Genomic DNA, 16,500 nt, shown 5'->3' on the forward strand with positions numbered 1-16,500 from the left:
GAGATGGAATAGGATCAGAAGAGTAAATTAGAAAACTAATAATACTGACTATATAGGAATTCTAAGTTAAATGGGTTCCAACTAGAGTAGGTTTCAGCAATGAACTTCCCCTTCTTTCCTCCCCCTCTCCGCCTTCCCCCCTAAATGGAATTGTTTCATTTTGCTCTGCTACATTTTGCTGCATTTTGCTACAGGCTGGATCCATGGGCTATAGTCAGTGGGATGAGGTTCAACCAGGCAAAGCACCGGGTCCTGCACTTGGGCCACAACAGCCTCCTGCAACGCTCCAGGCTTGGGGAAGAGTGGCTGGAAACTGGTAATGAAAAAGGACCTGGGGGTGCTGACCGACAGAGCTGAACATGAGCAGCTTGTGCCCAGGCAGCCAAGAAGTCACCAGCATCCTGGCCTGGCTCAGCACCAGTGTGGCAGTAGGGCCAGGGCAGTGATTGTCCCCCTGTAGTTGGCACTGGTGAGGCTGCACCTCGAATCCTGGGTTCAGTTCTGGGCCCCTCACTATAAGAGAGACATTGAGGTGCTGGAGTGGGGCCAGAGAAGGGCACCGGAGGTGGTGCAGGGCCTGGAGCACAAGTGTGATGAGGAACGGTTGAGGGACCTGGGGGGGTTTAGTCTGGAGAAGAGAAGGCTCAGGGGAGACCTTATCGCTCTCTGCAACTGCCTGACAGGAGGATGGAGCCAGAAGGGGGCTGGTCTCTGCTCCCAAGGAACAAGGGATGGGACAAGAGCAAACAGCCTCAAGCTGCCCCAGGGGAGGTTTGGGTTGGAGATTAGGAACAGCTTCTTCACAGAGAGGGTGCTCAGGCATTGGAACAGGCTGCCCAGGGCAGTGCTGGAGTCACCGTCCCTGCAACTGCTCACACACCGTGTAGCCGAGGCCTCAGTGCCATGGGTTAGTGGTGGCCTTGGCAGTGCTGGGGAACGGTTGGACTGCTTGGACTTGATGATCTTAAAGGTCTTTTCCAACCTGGTTGATTCTATATACATTTTTTTTAAATGGAAGGACTCTCAAAGATCCAGACCTGCTACTTCTGTGTGCATGGAGATGGAGAAGACACAATGCAGTAGGCCAGAAAGCTGCCCACAAGTTAACCACCTCACTTCCTATTGCGTTATGGTGGTGGAGGAGTGGTGTTTTGCTTGAAGTCATTGTTCACTGGCTATGAATCACATTTTTTTCCACTCAAAACACATGAAAACCACTCTGAAAGCATTAAACACAGCATACAAATTCTAATGAGATTGTGTCACTACTTTGCAGCCACTAAATGAAAACAAAGAGCTCTTCTATCAGCCCACGTGTCCTTCCGTAGTAGCTGCTGCTCTGGTGTACTACAAACGTGTACACAAAAAAATCACAGCTGAAGAAAATATGCATCTACCTTCACTATGGGACGTAATGCCAAAAACTGAATACAACAGCTGGTAAAAGGGGCATGAAGTCTGCAAAAAGGAATGTCACTGAAGATCTCCACCAGGAAAATGACCAGGCTCCAAGCCAAAGTATCACCTAATGCGAAGAAAATGCATGACTAATAGAATGTTTTTTCTCTCATTTCTCTGTTATTTGTTTATCAGTCTTCTGCAGCTCATGAGACCTATGCCACCCTAAAGGCTGATAGCTTCTGGGTGCAGCAATGTGCATGTACCTGGTATTTAGGACAGCACTAAAATATAGGCATTCTTACTCTACACCAGAATACAGTATCTCTTTTCACTTCTGTGGCCATAGAGGCAGGACAGACCCTCAAACAAAGGGTTTTGCAAAGACAAAACAAACTGGGGATAAGTTGTGAGCAGGAGAGATATGAAAAGAAGGGCTATGAGGGTGAAAGGAGAGGGAATAATTTTTCTTTATGTGATCAGAGGGAACTGCTCTGTGGAGTCCTTTTAAACTCCCTCTAAGTCTCATGGTCAGCCACATTAAGTCTAAAACATCTTCTGGCTCCTCTGCATCACTGCTTATCTGACCCCAGCATAGATCACATCACCTACATGAGGCTCATGAATAGAGAGCCAAAGAGCCCTTCTCTAAAACCCTTCACTATCATGCAACCAGAATTACCACAGGTTCTGGCTTCTTGCACATGAGGATGACCTGGGGAACCCACTGAATTGATACATAGATTATTAATGTTTTAGGAATGTGCCTTTCCCACTGTCTAGCCAGTTCAATTTACAAAAACTAGTACATGAGTTACACACATTGGAATTTTAGCAATAATTAATCCTTGACCTGTACAAAGTGCTGTACAAACATTAACCAGCTAATCCTCAGAATAAACGTGCACTGTAAATAACACAAAAACCCACCCTGAAACCCCACAACATAAAAATGAACAACCTGAAAACCAAATCTTGCCTCTTCTGCAGAGTGAAAAACTAGTGGGATAAATGTGATACCTTGTGCTCGGCCCCTGAAAGTCACTACTAAAGTCATTAACTATCATAGATAGTTAATAATGTAAGGAAGGTGAGAGTTCCCAACTCCCAGTCCTGTACTGGTGCCTCTAGGATGCAATACATTTTAACTCCTGATGTCTTTCCCATTAACCTTTGCATGTGATGGCCTGCACGGATACAAGAACTCTACGGCAAAACAAACAACAATAACAACAAGGAACCAAATAAATATTACACGAAACACTGTCAAAAATCATTTGAAAAGCCCTTTTATGAGCTTACAGACAATACCTTGGTGGCACGTATCTGCCTGTGAAGGTCAGTTAGTTGTTGGATTTTGTATTCTAGTTCTGTAATCTGGGCTTGAAGCCATGTCCAACGGCTGCCAATTCTAGCTCTGTCTGCAAGCCACTTCCATTCAGAAGTATAGCTGCTGGGAAGACAAAATGCTGGTTAGTCCAAAAATAAAGATAACCACATTTGCACAAGAACATTTTTGACAGCTGCTCTGCCTCATGTTGCAAGCATCTCAGTTGCTTTCAGAAGATATCTGATTATACCCATCCAGTTTCACATCAGCTTATTTCTGTAACTACAGAACTTGCCCAACCAGTACAATCAATGTTCACTGGCTATGCCCAAACTAAGCTAGTTTAATGTTCTGCATTAGAAAACCCAAAGCTAGACAAACTATCAGTTAATGTAGATAACAGATTTGTAAAGAATACCAGTAACTTCACCAGCAAGAACCCAAATTCTTACACCACACTTCCTCCCACAAGCTTCCATGAATATTGTTTGCTAACAACTGGAATCTAATAAAACACAATCCAGCAATGACCAGCTAAATATAAAGTCACTGCCCCAAAAAACAACTAAGTAGTTTAGATTTCTTTTATTCAAGCTAGTTTATAAATAGAGCTGTGTCAGTATAGTATAGTTAGAGGTCACTCACTGCTGTTTACAAAGAGGTGTATTTTCTAACACAAAAGATATGCCTCCCGGTACCTGACATTGTGATTAGCTTAACTTTATTATGCTAAATTCATCAGCAAACGTTACTCAACCTACACATTAAATAAATGAATCACATAATGGTACCACTCAACAAAGAATCTTAATATCCAGGAAGTTTAAGCAACAGAGACAACACAAAGCAGTATTTTAAAATGCAACTTTGACTAGTACCCTATCATTAACTGACTTTATTTATTTAAAGAAAATGACTGGTGGCTTTTTCCCACTAAAGCTGTCAAGTAGTTTGCCACAGCTAACTTAAAAGAACTATCAAACCAAAATCAAACCAGAAAAGAAGTGCTTTTATTCAAGTTACTGGGATAACTACTGGATCTAAGTTCTAGGTGACACTGTAAGTAAGTTTTGCACAGGCAGAACACATAATCCCCTGTTCCCAGGCAATGAAGAGTACTGAAGTATCAAAAAAGATGCAAGAAAAAGCAGATGCCAATGAACTGGCATAGGAACATCATACAAGTGCAACTGTTTTATGCAGAATTGTGTCAACTACCTCAACAACGAAAGCAAGGTAACACATCACCCTGCAGAAGCTGCTGGACATTTACTGAGGAGAGAATCATCAAATTTGAGAATCCTAATATTTTCAAGGCAAAGATTATAAAGCACAATATAACTCAAAATCTTAGAACTTTCAGTCTACTTTAGTTATCACAAATAGCAAGAATAGACAGAGTCTTCAGCAGGTTACCTCTAAAATACATAATTTCCCCCTTTTTAGCATAAATTATCTGCCCACATAATTTACAATTAGTTGAAACTCTCTCCTACATAGACAAAATGAACGTGTAAAAGTAGACAGGTGTTTAAAATGTCCTGTTTAAATCCAAATTCTATGTGCAAGCAAATAAAGCAGATTACCATCAAAAAGAAACTCAAAAGAACTCTATAAATAGATACCATGTTAAATTATTTACATTTTATTTATTCTATTAGTGATTCTGTCCTAGGAAAAAAGGCATATCAAGTCATCTGGTGGATACCCATTTTTCTGACAACCCCTTGTTATATATTCATTATCACCAACAGCACATAGTAAATAGCCCTGGTTACTTATGCTTTAAACAGGTCTTTTTACCAAACACTTCTCTGGGATTGACAGCTTTTGTATGTTTGTGCTTCTGGAAGTCATAAAATACAGTTTACAGCGAAAGGGGGGAGAGGGGGGCAAGGCAGAGCTCAATTAAATGATGTGCTCACACAAGTGTGGTGGCTTTTAACACTTCAGATTTGTCACCGGACTCTCTGATGGCAAAAAGCTAGTCCTAAGAAAGAGCTGCTTAATGAGGCTGTAACAAATCCCTTAGTTAATCATTTTAACACAAAAAGGTAAATAGGACAACTGAGAAAAACCCAACAGGAGTGATGAGGTCCCTATTTCTAACTCCTTTCTCAGCAGATAAATGAGCAACCAAAACCCAACACCCCACAAACCAAGACACTGCAACAAGAAAGCTCAGGTGAAAGCAAATAAATCACCCTGGCAGAATTACCCCCCAAGCTAGATGGAACAATTTGGGAGTGGGGGGGGGGGGGGAGCGAATGAGAGAAAGAAGCACCCCCCCAGTCAGGAAACAGGAAGCGGAATGGAAAGGGCTGGAACTGGTCTGATGTCACATATACTGTATGGAATCAGCATGGCACTAAGGGAATCAACAATCAACGTGTTTGCAGGGTTTTTTAACCACAGCATTAAATCTTGAATTGATTGCATTCATTGTTAAGCATATTACATGTATTTTTGCTTCATTGTAAAACACTATGCAAGTACTTCAGAAGGTTTTAAAGTGTACTATATAATTAAACTAACAGGATTTAATTACACTGTAATAATGATGTCCTTAGGCTCCTCTGTAAGGAAGAGTTTCCACCGAACCAAGCACAAACATTCTAAGCTCATGCCAAAAGCAGCAACTTCAGCTTCTCCCTCCTGCCAGCCCAGGCTGCCCCATGCCCAGTGCGTGCACAAGCACTTGGGCAGCTCCATGGTGACATGCAGGAGAGAGCTGCTAAAGCTTCATTTTAACTTTGGAGGCAGGGTGAACAAAGCAAGTTTAAGTTGAGATCCTCTTCCCAATTTTCATGCCCTGCACAGACACACACTTTTGCACTGCCACATGGGAAGGGGCATGAAGCTGAGGGCAAGGTAGCCAGCATGAGCTCACATGTATGGGATAGGAGGCGAGAGCACTGCTAAATTCTGTTCCTATCTCTGTCACTCATATTTATTTGATCCTGCATTCTTTATTTGCCATCTTTGCCTCTAAGTCTACTTCTCTATAAACTATCTAGTAAAGCCTGTAACTCCTCAGAGGAAGATAAAACCACTTTACGCTATCCTCACACTCCTAAAGTGAGGAGTCTGCATGCAAAGTAGTATGGTCACTCAAGTGACAAACGACAAATTGCTGCAATTAAAACCACTGCAATTAAAACTAAATCAATAATTTTTAAAAGATGTATGTAAATCTGTTGCTGGGATGTTAGAGAGCACAGCACAACATCCACTCATTGCAGAAAGCTGGTTCAAGGTGGCACCTTGTATAAATCCAGAGAAGGAAAAAAAAAAACCCGTAGAACAACCAACCACAAAGAGCTACAAAAATAACCAGGCCTGTTACTGAAGGAGGAAGTCCGAGCAGGTGCTAAAGTAGAAGCTCCTGCTCTGGTTCTCTGTTGGGAATGAAACAAGAAAAAAACCAGTTTCTGTCTGTCCCGCTTCCTGTGTGCTCCTTCTGCAAAGCATCTTTACTTTCTGTGCTTGCAATTCTTAATGTTATACATCCTCCACAGGAATTGCAAACTCATTCTGCTGGCAACTCAATATAAACCACGTTACATGTCCAAAGATTCTCATGTTCAGGACTGTAGCACAGTTATTTTGCCATTGCTCTTGCGATGACTCTAAATCTGCGGATGATCTCCTGCATTCACCCAGGACTATTAGAACTGGAAGAGAACAGAGCAACACTGACTTTGTATGAATGAAACATCTCATTAAAAGTTCCCTAGAAAAACATGCTGGAATTGCATTAGAGGCAAAAGCTGTTTCCACATGAGATTCTGGCTTGCATTTCTCCTGTTCTGGTTGAACCACAGGAGGTCAATCCTGCCCAACTTGCAAGCAAAGAAAGAAAGACAGAAAGAAATGCAGAAGAACAAACAAGCCATGAGGAGCACGGCCACAAATGCAGACAGAGTATGATCAAAAATATACCTAGGAAGGAAGCAGACATTCACGCTGTAGTGTGTGTCCCCCGAAAGTATGTGAAAGAATTCAGCTGGGGATTAGATTTAGTGAAGAGCACTAAATAATATACTGCTATTACAGTCCGTACTATTGCTTGAACTGAGTCTTCAGCTATGATCTGTGGACAGAATATATGCATGAACCCCTCAGCACTCTCACCTTCCCAGAAGAGGAAAGAGAACTGAGAACAAACCTTGCTTTTATGGAGCCAAACCAACGTCTCAGAATGCAACAGGACTATGATAAGTATTTCCAGGGCCTCCAATATGTTGTGGGTGAGTTCTATGTTCTCCCAATAGCAAAGATCAGTCTGTTGTCTCCCCAAAAAAAAAACCCAAACCAGGCAACCTGAGTGCAAAGAGGAACTGCTAACCAAGATAAAATTGCTGTGCTAGACACAGATGCTGTTGGGTTTTATGCTTGCTTTTGGGCAAGGTTCTCCACAATTCTCTTACATCCTGAGGCCTTCCAGCCTCCTAACTCCCAGTGAGAACAAGCAGCACACCCCTACCATAAGATGACTGCAAGGACAATGACAGGATGCTTCCTACTGAACAAGAAAGAAGCATGCTCACAACAGACCCACATCTAAACTCCAAAACGCAGGTTTGCCAACCCAAAACACAGACTCCTTCCAAAAGGTTTGTTTCAAACAACAGCAGCGTTTTCAAGTTACAACATTCTTAAACATGAGCAAGCCAGAGAGCAAGGCATCCACATAGTGTGGGTGGGAAACACTTCTCCAATCCCAAACTCCTGCATTAAACATAAGAACAGCAGCTGTTCCTGACATCCCCTCACACTTTCATTTCCGCTCAGTCTCCTAACATGGTGTATTTTGCTCTTTCTTCCAGGCCATGTCCTGTTCAGTTTAATCCACATTGTTCTGGCATCCAGTTTGCAGATGATTTAGCCCTAAAGTGACTCCATGATCCTGACCTCTGCCATCCCTGTTGGTTTGTCTCCTCCTCTCACTAGGAACTGCCGGGCTATCAGAGGCCTGTTGCCAATCATGCAACAGTGAAGTATTTGGGAGCAAAAAGCAGCTCATAACCTCCAGACTGGTTACCCTCAGGACAAGGCCAGTCACCTTCCTTGGTGGGAGGCACTGAAAACAACAGCAGAAGCTTATTATTTTGATGAAGGACTCAATTCCAGAAACTGAAAAGGAAGAAAAAAACCAACCCAGGAAGTTCTCCACATCTTTAAATCCCATCCAGACATCATATGACTCACAATGAAATTCATGAGACTTAACACACTGGAAAAAAAAAAATCATACCTTCCCAATTCTCTTGGGAAGCTGAGTTGCACAAAAATACAAACCACTTCATATTCACCATGTGGCACTATCACAAATGCTCCAGAGCACACTAGAATGGGGGGGTCCCCCAACACTGAAGCTGCAAAGCTGTGAACTTCCTGAGCTGCGCCTAATTTTAGGCCAGCATCACAGGCAGTTTTCCTTTGACTACACACGGCAGTGCCCAAAAAGCAGCTGGCCTGAGTACAATCATTTTCTTGCAAGCCATTAAGGTGAGTGCAGGGCTTCTGATGCTTTTTGTCAACATGCTGGTGTAATTCAACATGTCAATTTTGATTCCCCCTGCAGACACTGACAGTAAGTAAGAGATTACCTGTGAAAAGTAGGAGGTGGTATCATATAAAAGATTTAAACTAGGTGAATCCAGGTATGTAGCACATGTATTTTAGATAATCTTATCTAGATTTTACTCATGAGATAAAAATGCCCACTCCCAACAGAAACTTCCACCACTTGTAACGGCTGAACAAACATGTCTGACTACGAAATGACCCGTAAATGCTTTCTCAAGGACTAATTCTTTCAGCACACCTACTTAATGTTTGTTTTCAGAATGAACTAACCTCAGCTGCTGTTGAAGTATTAATTCCCCTGGACCAGTTAACTGTTAAACCCATAATAACCACATCATTAAAAAACCCCAGTGAGTGCTTTTTATGAACTCAAATCTCTTCTAGGCATTTCAGAGTGCAAACAAGATTAAAACAAACTGTAACAAATATCATCCTCTGGTATCATACCCAATTGACACACACAACACTATTTACTCTGACAGTTCACCATCATTAGCCTTCGCTTGGATTATCCAGGAGCTCTCACCACATCCTAACTGCACAGAGAACTAAGCTCTGTCCTCTTCCTCCCCCCAAAATCAGTTAATTAAGGGAAGTTCTCTGGTACTCAAAGTGACACTGCAATCTCTGTGAAGACCTGCAACCAGGTCATTCCTCTGCAGCCTCTGAGGTTGCTATCTGGTGTTTAACAGCCATTTTTACCTGGCAGAGATCTTCCTCTGAAACACTACATGGCTTCAGAACACATGGGTTACAGTTCTCCCTATCGTCTACAGACATCAGCAACTGCTTATCACAACAATTTCTGGCACCCACGCCTGGTCCCACCATCCCTGACATCCTGTTGCCATTTAATACTTTCAGAATTGCATTCAATGGCATATGTTGATACTAACACGTAATACAAGTCTTATCTCCCCAAACCAAAAAACTACATCCAGCTGAATGTTTCTGCTAAGCCATCAGGCCTGAGGAGTTTATGCAGTAACACCTGAGATTACCAACCACAGCTCTGATTTTCCCTTGAAGAGAAAAATCATGGTACAGGGAAGAAGAGGAAAACCGATATTCAGGAAAAAAGGCTGGAGAAGAAAACTAAAACACCAGAAGGGGAAGTCTCTGTGCCTGGATACCCTAGCAAAGGAGAAACTCCATAACAATTTCACACTGGAGCCCTATATGCTCCCTCAGCTGAGAAATCCCATCTTCCAAACTGATGGGATGCCACTGCCAGTACGTGCCTGCTACAGGGCTCCTGCAAAGAATCACACTGTTACTATGGGTTTTCTATTCAAATCTGAACTATTACACTTGCACTGAATTGTTAACTCAACGTAGGGCTCAACAAAAGAAATTAAAAATTCAGCTTCTGAGAGCAGTTTTGCCCATGTGCTCATTTTTTCCCAATGGTTGGTTTCAGGTGCTTTTCATCTTCAGTTCTGTTTACATCATTCTTTAGAGTTGTTAATGATAAAAGACCAAATTGGTTGGTGGAGGTGCGGTCAGTTAGAATATTAACCACCCAAGTAAAAACCTGCACAAGGCAACCAACCAGCACCATTTCCTCTTTTAAGAGAATAAATACACTGCAAAGTACGTATCTGCTAATGCCTTTTGTTAAAAAGAATTTAAAACTCATGTTTAAGATTTCATTGGCTCCCCCAGCACCCCCCCCTTCTTCCACTAAACCTTAGCATGCTGTTGATCAGACCAACATAGGGCAGAGAAGCAGGTAGTGCTAACACGCAATGAAAGAAACTTCAGGAACACCAGGGCTGCCTGGAAACAAGCTGCTTTTCTTGCCTTTGAAATGGCACAACATCAATAGAGTAACAACAAAACACCAGGAACGCAGGCCTAGAAATTCGCTGTGAGTATTACACAACTGCCCTTGAAAAAGAAATCAAGAGAGTAGTGCTATGCCTAGATCCCATGCTCAACATAAAATAAGATCGAGCTTACAATATATTGTTTTAAAGATATGTGCAAATAGAACATTATTACAGCATATCAATGCTGTCCAGCCACTAAAGTTAGTCCCAAAATGTGTACATATATTCTCACAAGGAATAGGTGGGTATGGCATGGCTCTGGGGCCCCCAACACAAGAGGGACATGGACCTGCTCAAGCGAGCCCAGAGGAGGCCACAAAGATGCTGCGAGGGCTGCAGCTGCTCTTCTCTGGAGCCAGGCTGAGAGAGCTGGGCTGGGTCAGCCTGGAGAAGAGAATTCTCTGGGAAGACCTTGTAACAGCCTTTCAATAGCTAATGGGGGCCCACAAGAAACCCAAAGAGGGACTTTTTACAAGGGAATGTAGTGACAGGACAAGAGGGAATGGCTTTAAGCTTAAAGAGGGAGATTTAGATTAGACATAAGGAAGAAGTTGTTCCCCGTGAGGGTGCTGAGGTGCTGGCACAGACTCTTCCCAGAGAAGCTGTGGCTGCCCCATCCCTGGCAGTGTTCAAGGCCAGGTTGGACATGGGGGCTTGGAGCAACCTGCTCTAGTGGAAGGTGTCCCTGCCCGCGGCAGGGAGTTAGAACTGGATCAGATTTAAGGTTCCTTCCAACACAAACCATTCTATGATTTTATGGTATTTATATAACATCTAACTCCAGCTTTTAAGTAATTTCATTCTAGCTACATATAGTATCAGATTTTGATGTAAAAATGGATACAAAGCATATTCTTTTTTGAGACTTTTTGGATAGACAACTAACAGTTGACCCAAAACTTGCACACCAGGTGCACTGGAGATTATGAGCAGGTTTTTGGTTGCAGAACAAGGAAAACTGCTGGGCAGGGACCGAGAGGAGACTCAGAAAGGGCTGTGGCTGGTGGGGAAGCCCACGGCAAAGCAAGCAGGTGGGAAATGAGAAGCAGGAGTAGCAGCAAAGATACCAGTACACACTGACCTCCACGTCCCACTGCCCTCACTGAAGTGAACATGCCTTGCTGTTCAGTGATGGGAGCAGTGCGCCCACCACGTGCAGAGGAGTGCTATAAGGAACGGGCTAACAGGAGAGCTGGAAGGACCCCAGAGCACTCCTCAGGGTGGGAAGGCAGTTGGGCAGAGGCAGGATGGGTTCTGCTTCAAGCCCTGAGGCCTGGACCCACGGTCCCTGTGGGACCCCAAGGAAGCTGCTGAGGGGTTGTGCTGAGTGTGAAACCCCCGTTTGGGGTGAGCCCCAGCAGCACAGCCACAGGGCAGCCCAAGAACTGCCCCAGAGGGACCCCGGCACCTGATCCGGGGACATGGGACATCAGAAAGAGAGTCCTTTGGGACCCCCACAGCTGCTGTAAGCAGGCTGTGATTAAGTAATAGAGGAGTAACCAAACAGTACTTGGCTGTCTGCTTTGCTGGGCAGGGATGGAGTTTGTTTTGAGCTTAAACCCTACACTCTGGTCCGCAGGGATAAGGGGTGGAGAGTGTAATGAACACAGGTTTGAGCCGTTGCAACCTTCTTGGCTTGGGTGTTATGTAGGAGCTTGGGATGGAGTTTCAGAGTTTTACTGCTGCCCAGTCTACCCCCATGGGCTGGGAGGAAGGGGAGTTTAGAATGCACATGTATTCAAGCATGGACCTTCAGGTTTATTTTTATTTTTCAATACTAGAATCAGTACTTAAAAGTTTGATAACTGAAAATTCAGTTGATTTAAATTCCCCAACAGAAAACTTGTTCTCACCCCAAACCGCAAGGTAAAATGCTTGGATGAAAAGAAAATAATTTATGGCTTATTTCAGTTTCAGTAAGAAAGAGCACAGGCCAGTATATTTAAATCTGACATCTAAAGTTACATTCCTAACCCATATTTAGCAGTATGAATGAAACCCTGTTACAGGAGAGCATTCCTATTTTGGGAAGTCTTTATGCACACTTTTGATTTCATGAGAAAAGGAAAGCATTTAAATGATTTCCTGTATCAGGGGCCCACATACGCTGATTTTCAAAGGCACTGGATATATCCCTTTGAAGTAGATTCTCCTGGAATCAATGTTATCTGTAAAATGAAATCATGCTGCCCTCACTTTACAAGATGGTATAAAGACAGTTCCTTGTTGTTTGTAAACAAATCTTCCAATTAAAACACATTTCACAGCTTAACAAAAGAAAAAGGCTGCCCATAAAATACTGATTCAGCAGCAGTTGACATCAAGCACCAAACTCTTCTTGTCTATCATTTAATTAAGCATGAGAGGTTATCACGCACACACGTGTCTGATTAAAAGATTTTCTATTCTACTCTGCATTGACTGTGCATGAAACTGTCATTCAGAAGAGTAACACCAAGTTTTTATTTAACATGCATTCAACACCTAACTGAAAAGCATTGACATTCCTGGCTCTGAAATTCCCTTGCAGGTTACAACTTGTCAAACCTTCTGCCTTTCATTAAAAGCTTTCAGCAGCTGCAAAAATACTAATGTAATTACAGGGTAGGAATCAGGCTCCTCACTCACAAGAACATTATTGTGGTATTGTGAGAAGGAAGTCTTGCTCAAAAGCAAGTTGTAACTGCTGTACATGAGACCTCTGAAGAAAAATAGTACATGCATGTGGGACCCTAAAGAGGTTGTAAATCCATCTTATGGAAATCCAACCAAGTGAGGTTGAATATATTCTGAAATAATCCATGTATCCTGGAATGAAAACAGAAGGTAATATAAAGTTATCTTTTCTTTAATTCCCTGGTAACGATTCCCCTCCCACATCCTAGTGACAGGAGCCAAGAACTGAGAGAATGGAATTCATGAAAAAGCAATATACAAAACCTTTCAGAATCAGCATATTATTAGCACCTATGAATTTATGCTTATTCAAAAGTCCTCACATTAATCTTCTATGCAAATCAGACATTTCCCAGACTTGTAAACTAAAAAGGTCTTAAAAAACCAAGTGGAAACAAGTGGGGGTTTGTGCTTAAGGAAAACTGAGACGAGTATTTAGTCCTGGCAGACTCTCTTCCTCCCTTTCCCAAAACCAGAATTCAGTTCTCCTATCAGGTATGAAATGAAATTACAGCTCAGAATGGAAAATTAGGACCTGACCTTGCAAAAACTAACAGCTTCCCCTTATAATGTTGCTCAAAGACATGCAATAAACTCTAGCCCGTAAGCAGTGTCTTCTGTAGCAAGGCCTGCAGGACTGCATTGGTGTTGCTCATTTGGCCTTGAGAAAAAATGCTAGGAAAAATGGAAAATAATCTAAACCAAACAGATTAGATATGGAGAGATTAGTCGTAATATTTTCTTCCTTCCTGTAGTCTCTCTGCATCACTGCTCCCCTCCCCACCAAGTATGTGTACTAAAAGCAGATTTCCCAGCTTCTCTCTTTCCAACTAGCAATCTAAGGGGGGGTGGGGAGGGGAGGGAAAAAGATTTACTATCTCTGCACATTCATCATAAAAGTTTCCAGGCACAATAAACCCTGTGGGCATGGAAAAACATAACAGTGCTTCTTCGTCAGGCTTGAGGTTGCTAAAGGATAATCAGTAAAACGTGTCTTTCAAAAAAATCAAGAGAAAAAGCAGGGAAATATTTCAGAAGGAAAAAATCCCACCAAATCATGCAAAGGAATCTGTATTCAGATGGGGGATTTGGGGCACAGGACTTTTCATGAGTAGACAGCTACTTATTTCGCAGCAAACATCTATAGTAAGCAGCTTTTCTCTCTAATCCATTAGGTACATGTATTACTATTTGATGGAGTAAGCATCGGTGCCTTTGGAGAAGCCCAGTGATGTACCTTTGATTCTGGAAGATCATGCATGTAGCTTATGTAGAAGAAAAACTCTGTACCTTGCAACTTTAAAGGCTTCCCAAACGACCACTTCAGCATCAGATTTCTTTGTGGCACATGGTAAACAAGCAGAACTACTAACCACATCAGGAACACATACAAAGCACATGGATAAAGATGTGGAGTTGGCCTGGAAGGATATAATACATATAGCTCCCACAGCAGAGCTGTGCTGCTGAAAAAACTTTGAGCTCACATCCTCCCCCAATTAGCCTTGTTGGAAATCTGTGACCATTTCTACAGATCATCTTCCATCTTCATGAACTACAAAGATGATCAACGAGTTCCAAGTAAACTCGTGGCAAAATGTTGCCTATGTTGCATTTGAAGTGATTATCTTAGTTGTGAATTCCTGAAGGAATTACTTATTGTCAGCTTTGTAATGCCCTCCTCAGCCCATCCACTTTGGCTGCTAATGCCTAACTGGGAGCTAGTGACCAGCACCTAGCGTCTGCCTTTGAGAAATCAGAGAGAAGTGCTATCATATCCCTTGTGCAGTGTCTCAGGAACTCCCTGCACCCAAAGGCTGGAACGGTGGTAGAATACACTACAAATTACTGATGGAAACTTGGTGCTTTACCTAAGAAACCTTCCATGAAAACTGACAGGTTAAAAACATGAATAAGCTGATGCTGGCAGCAAAGTGACAGAATTCCTGAAAAGAGCCAGCTGGTTTTTCCTATTTCTTTTTAGCAAATACTCAAAGGACCAAACGTGTTTTGAGTAAGCTCTTGAAATGGGACAAGGCTTTCCAGTTGCTCTAGGAACTAGGGAAGTTCAATAAGTGCTGTGAATTGTCAACTAGAAAACTGCCTTCACCAGAAGACCAAGGATCTTTCTTCTTTCTGGCGTTGAGGCCAACACCGATGTAATGCACAAGGTATGAACAGTAGTCGAAATATCTTATAACAGCTATTTGCAACTAAACAACAAGGGTATTGAAATAGATGGATAAAGACAATCTTACTTGAGACACAAAGCACTGAGATACAGCTCAGAAGAGCTTATGTCAACACTTGTTGGGCAGAACTCTTTTCAGGATAATGAGAATGAACAGGTTCAAAATGCTAAAAATAGCTCCAGGTTTTTTGCTACCATGAAGAATTGGAGCTGGAATCAACTTCTTCCTCTTGACAGGAAACAGACTGTTCTCAGGTAAACACAGTAACAGCAGGTTCCTCCCTGCATTGGATTGACACCTCCTCCCCCCAAAAAAGGGATAAAAAGCACTGCAGGCTTAACAGTGACCAGCCACCAGTGCGATGACACCCTCAACTTAAATGCAAACAGTAAACTGGGATACAGGCAAACCCAAAATATTTTTCACTTTCATCACTGCATTAATAGAATCTTGTGACATCTACAGATAAATACTATGAAGAATTTCACCAAGGAAGAGTCTTTCCAGGTCATTAAAAGTCTTCACTATGAAAAATAAGTCACAAGCAAGGAAACAAGTGTCTTCTCATGCAGATGATCGCATTATTTCTGGAAAGCACTAAGAGTCAATTCCCCGGAGAGAAAGGCATTTAAAAGAATGTAAATCCACTTAGTAGAAATAAAAATGGATGTTAATTTCGTTTGTTTCTTTTGTCCAGGTGAAAGGCAATCCAAAGAGCCTTAAAGTGGGAAAACTCAGAAACAGCAAATCACAGCAGCTGCACCATGAATTACCTTTGGCACTAGAAGAAAAAGCACAACAAATCTTAAGGAAGTTGGAGAAATGAAGAAAACCATTCCAAGATGAAGATAATGATAAATTCAAGTAAGAGACAGCTTGTCCTCAACTGCAATATTAATTCAAGCACTGCCTCAGCCTATGCACATAGACCTTCTGCCTCAATTAGGTAGTACTTTAAGCTTGCTGGCCCTGCAGCACACTTCAAACCCCAGTGATTCTTGCATTGCAGTGTCTTAGCTAATGCACACTGCTAACTCCAGCACTGCTGCTTGACTGCTGTTCAGCAGTAAAAGCATAAACAAGGGAGGAAAAACACAACCTACAAAAGGGTTGCAATGAGTCAGACTATGGATGATCAACCCAGTCTCTGGCCTCATAGCAGTGGCCAAGATATGAAGTCTCACAAGAAGGCAGGCATGGAGGGAGAGCAGGGCTTTTCCAGAACACTCCCTCAGCTGCCAGCAACAGGAGCTTGGGGATTTCCTGAGCCAAAGGTGGTGTCTTTGTACTTAATAATTCTCTGGGGTTTTTTTTTTTTTCCTCAGTGCAACAAAACAAACTGAGCAAGCCTTAAGTGGAAAAGACAACTTAAGGAGTTCAAAAGCCGCAAGAAGAAATAAAGACAAAGGACTGGCAGGCAGAGTTTGAAACACAACTGTCCCTGGCAAGAAGGAAAAAAACAACCTCCCCTGACACAGAA

General features: G+C 42.5%; 1 protein-coding gene and 1 long non-coding RNA gene across 14 annotated transcripts in view; both read right to left on the minus strand.

Moving 5' to 3' along the window:
• The window catches only part of KANSL1L (KAT8 regulatory NSL complex subunit 1 like), a 66,534-nt gene that overhangs the window by 40,310 nt on the left and 9,724 nt on the right, over positions 1-16,500 (minus strand). For 10 of the 13 annotated variants that reach the window (XR_003991490.1, XR_003991488.1, XR_003991489.1 and 7 more), the window contains exon 3: positions 2,710-2,851. Coding sequence is in view for 10 of the 13 variants with exons in the window: in XM_030486793.1 (XP_030342653.1) it covers positions 2,710-2,851 (142 nt within the window). In the remaining 3 variants the exon portion in view is untranslated. The remainder of the gene's footprint in view (positions 1-2,709; positions 2,852-16,500) is intronic. The other 3 variants (XM_030486794.1, XM_030486786.1, XM_030486788.1) reach the window with 1 other exon arrangement.
• Positions 5,331-16,125, minus strand: LOC115608238. Its single transcript, XR_003991491.1, has 3 exons — positions 15,821-16,125; positions 6,037-6,049; positions 5,331-5,343 (listed from the first exon to the last, which is right to left on the minus strand). It is a non-coding gene; the product is annotated as an uncharacterized LOC115608238 (long non-coding RNA).

This window comes from Strigops habroptila, chromosome 5, assembly GCF_004027225.2.
Source record: "Strigops habroptila isolate Jane chromosome 5, bStrHab1.2.pri, whole genome shotgun sequence".
Lineage (NCBI taxonomy): Eukaryota > Metazoa > Chordata > Aves > Psittaciformes > Psittacidae > Strigops > Strigops habroptila.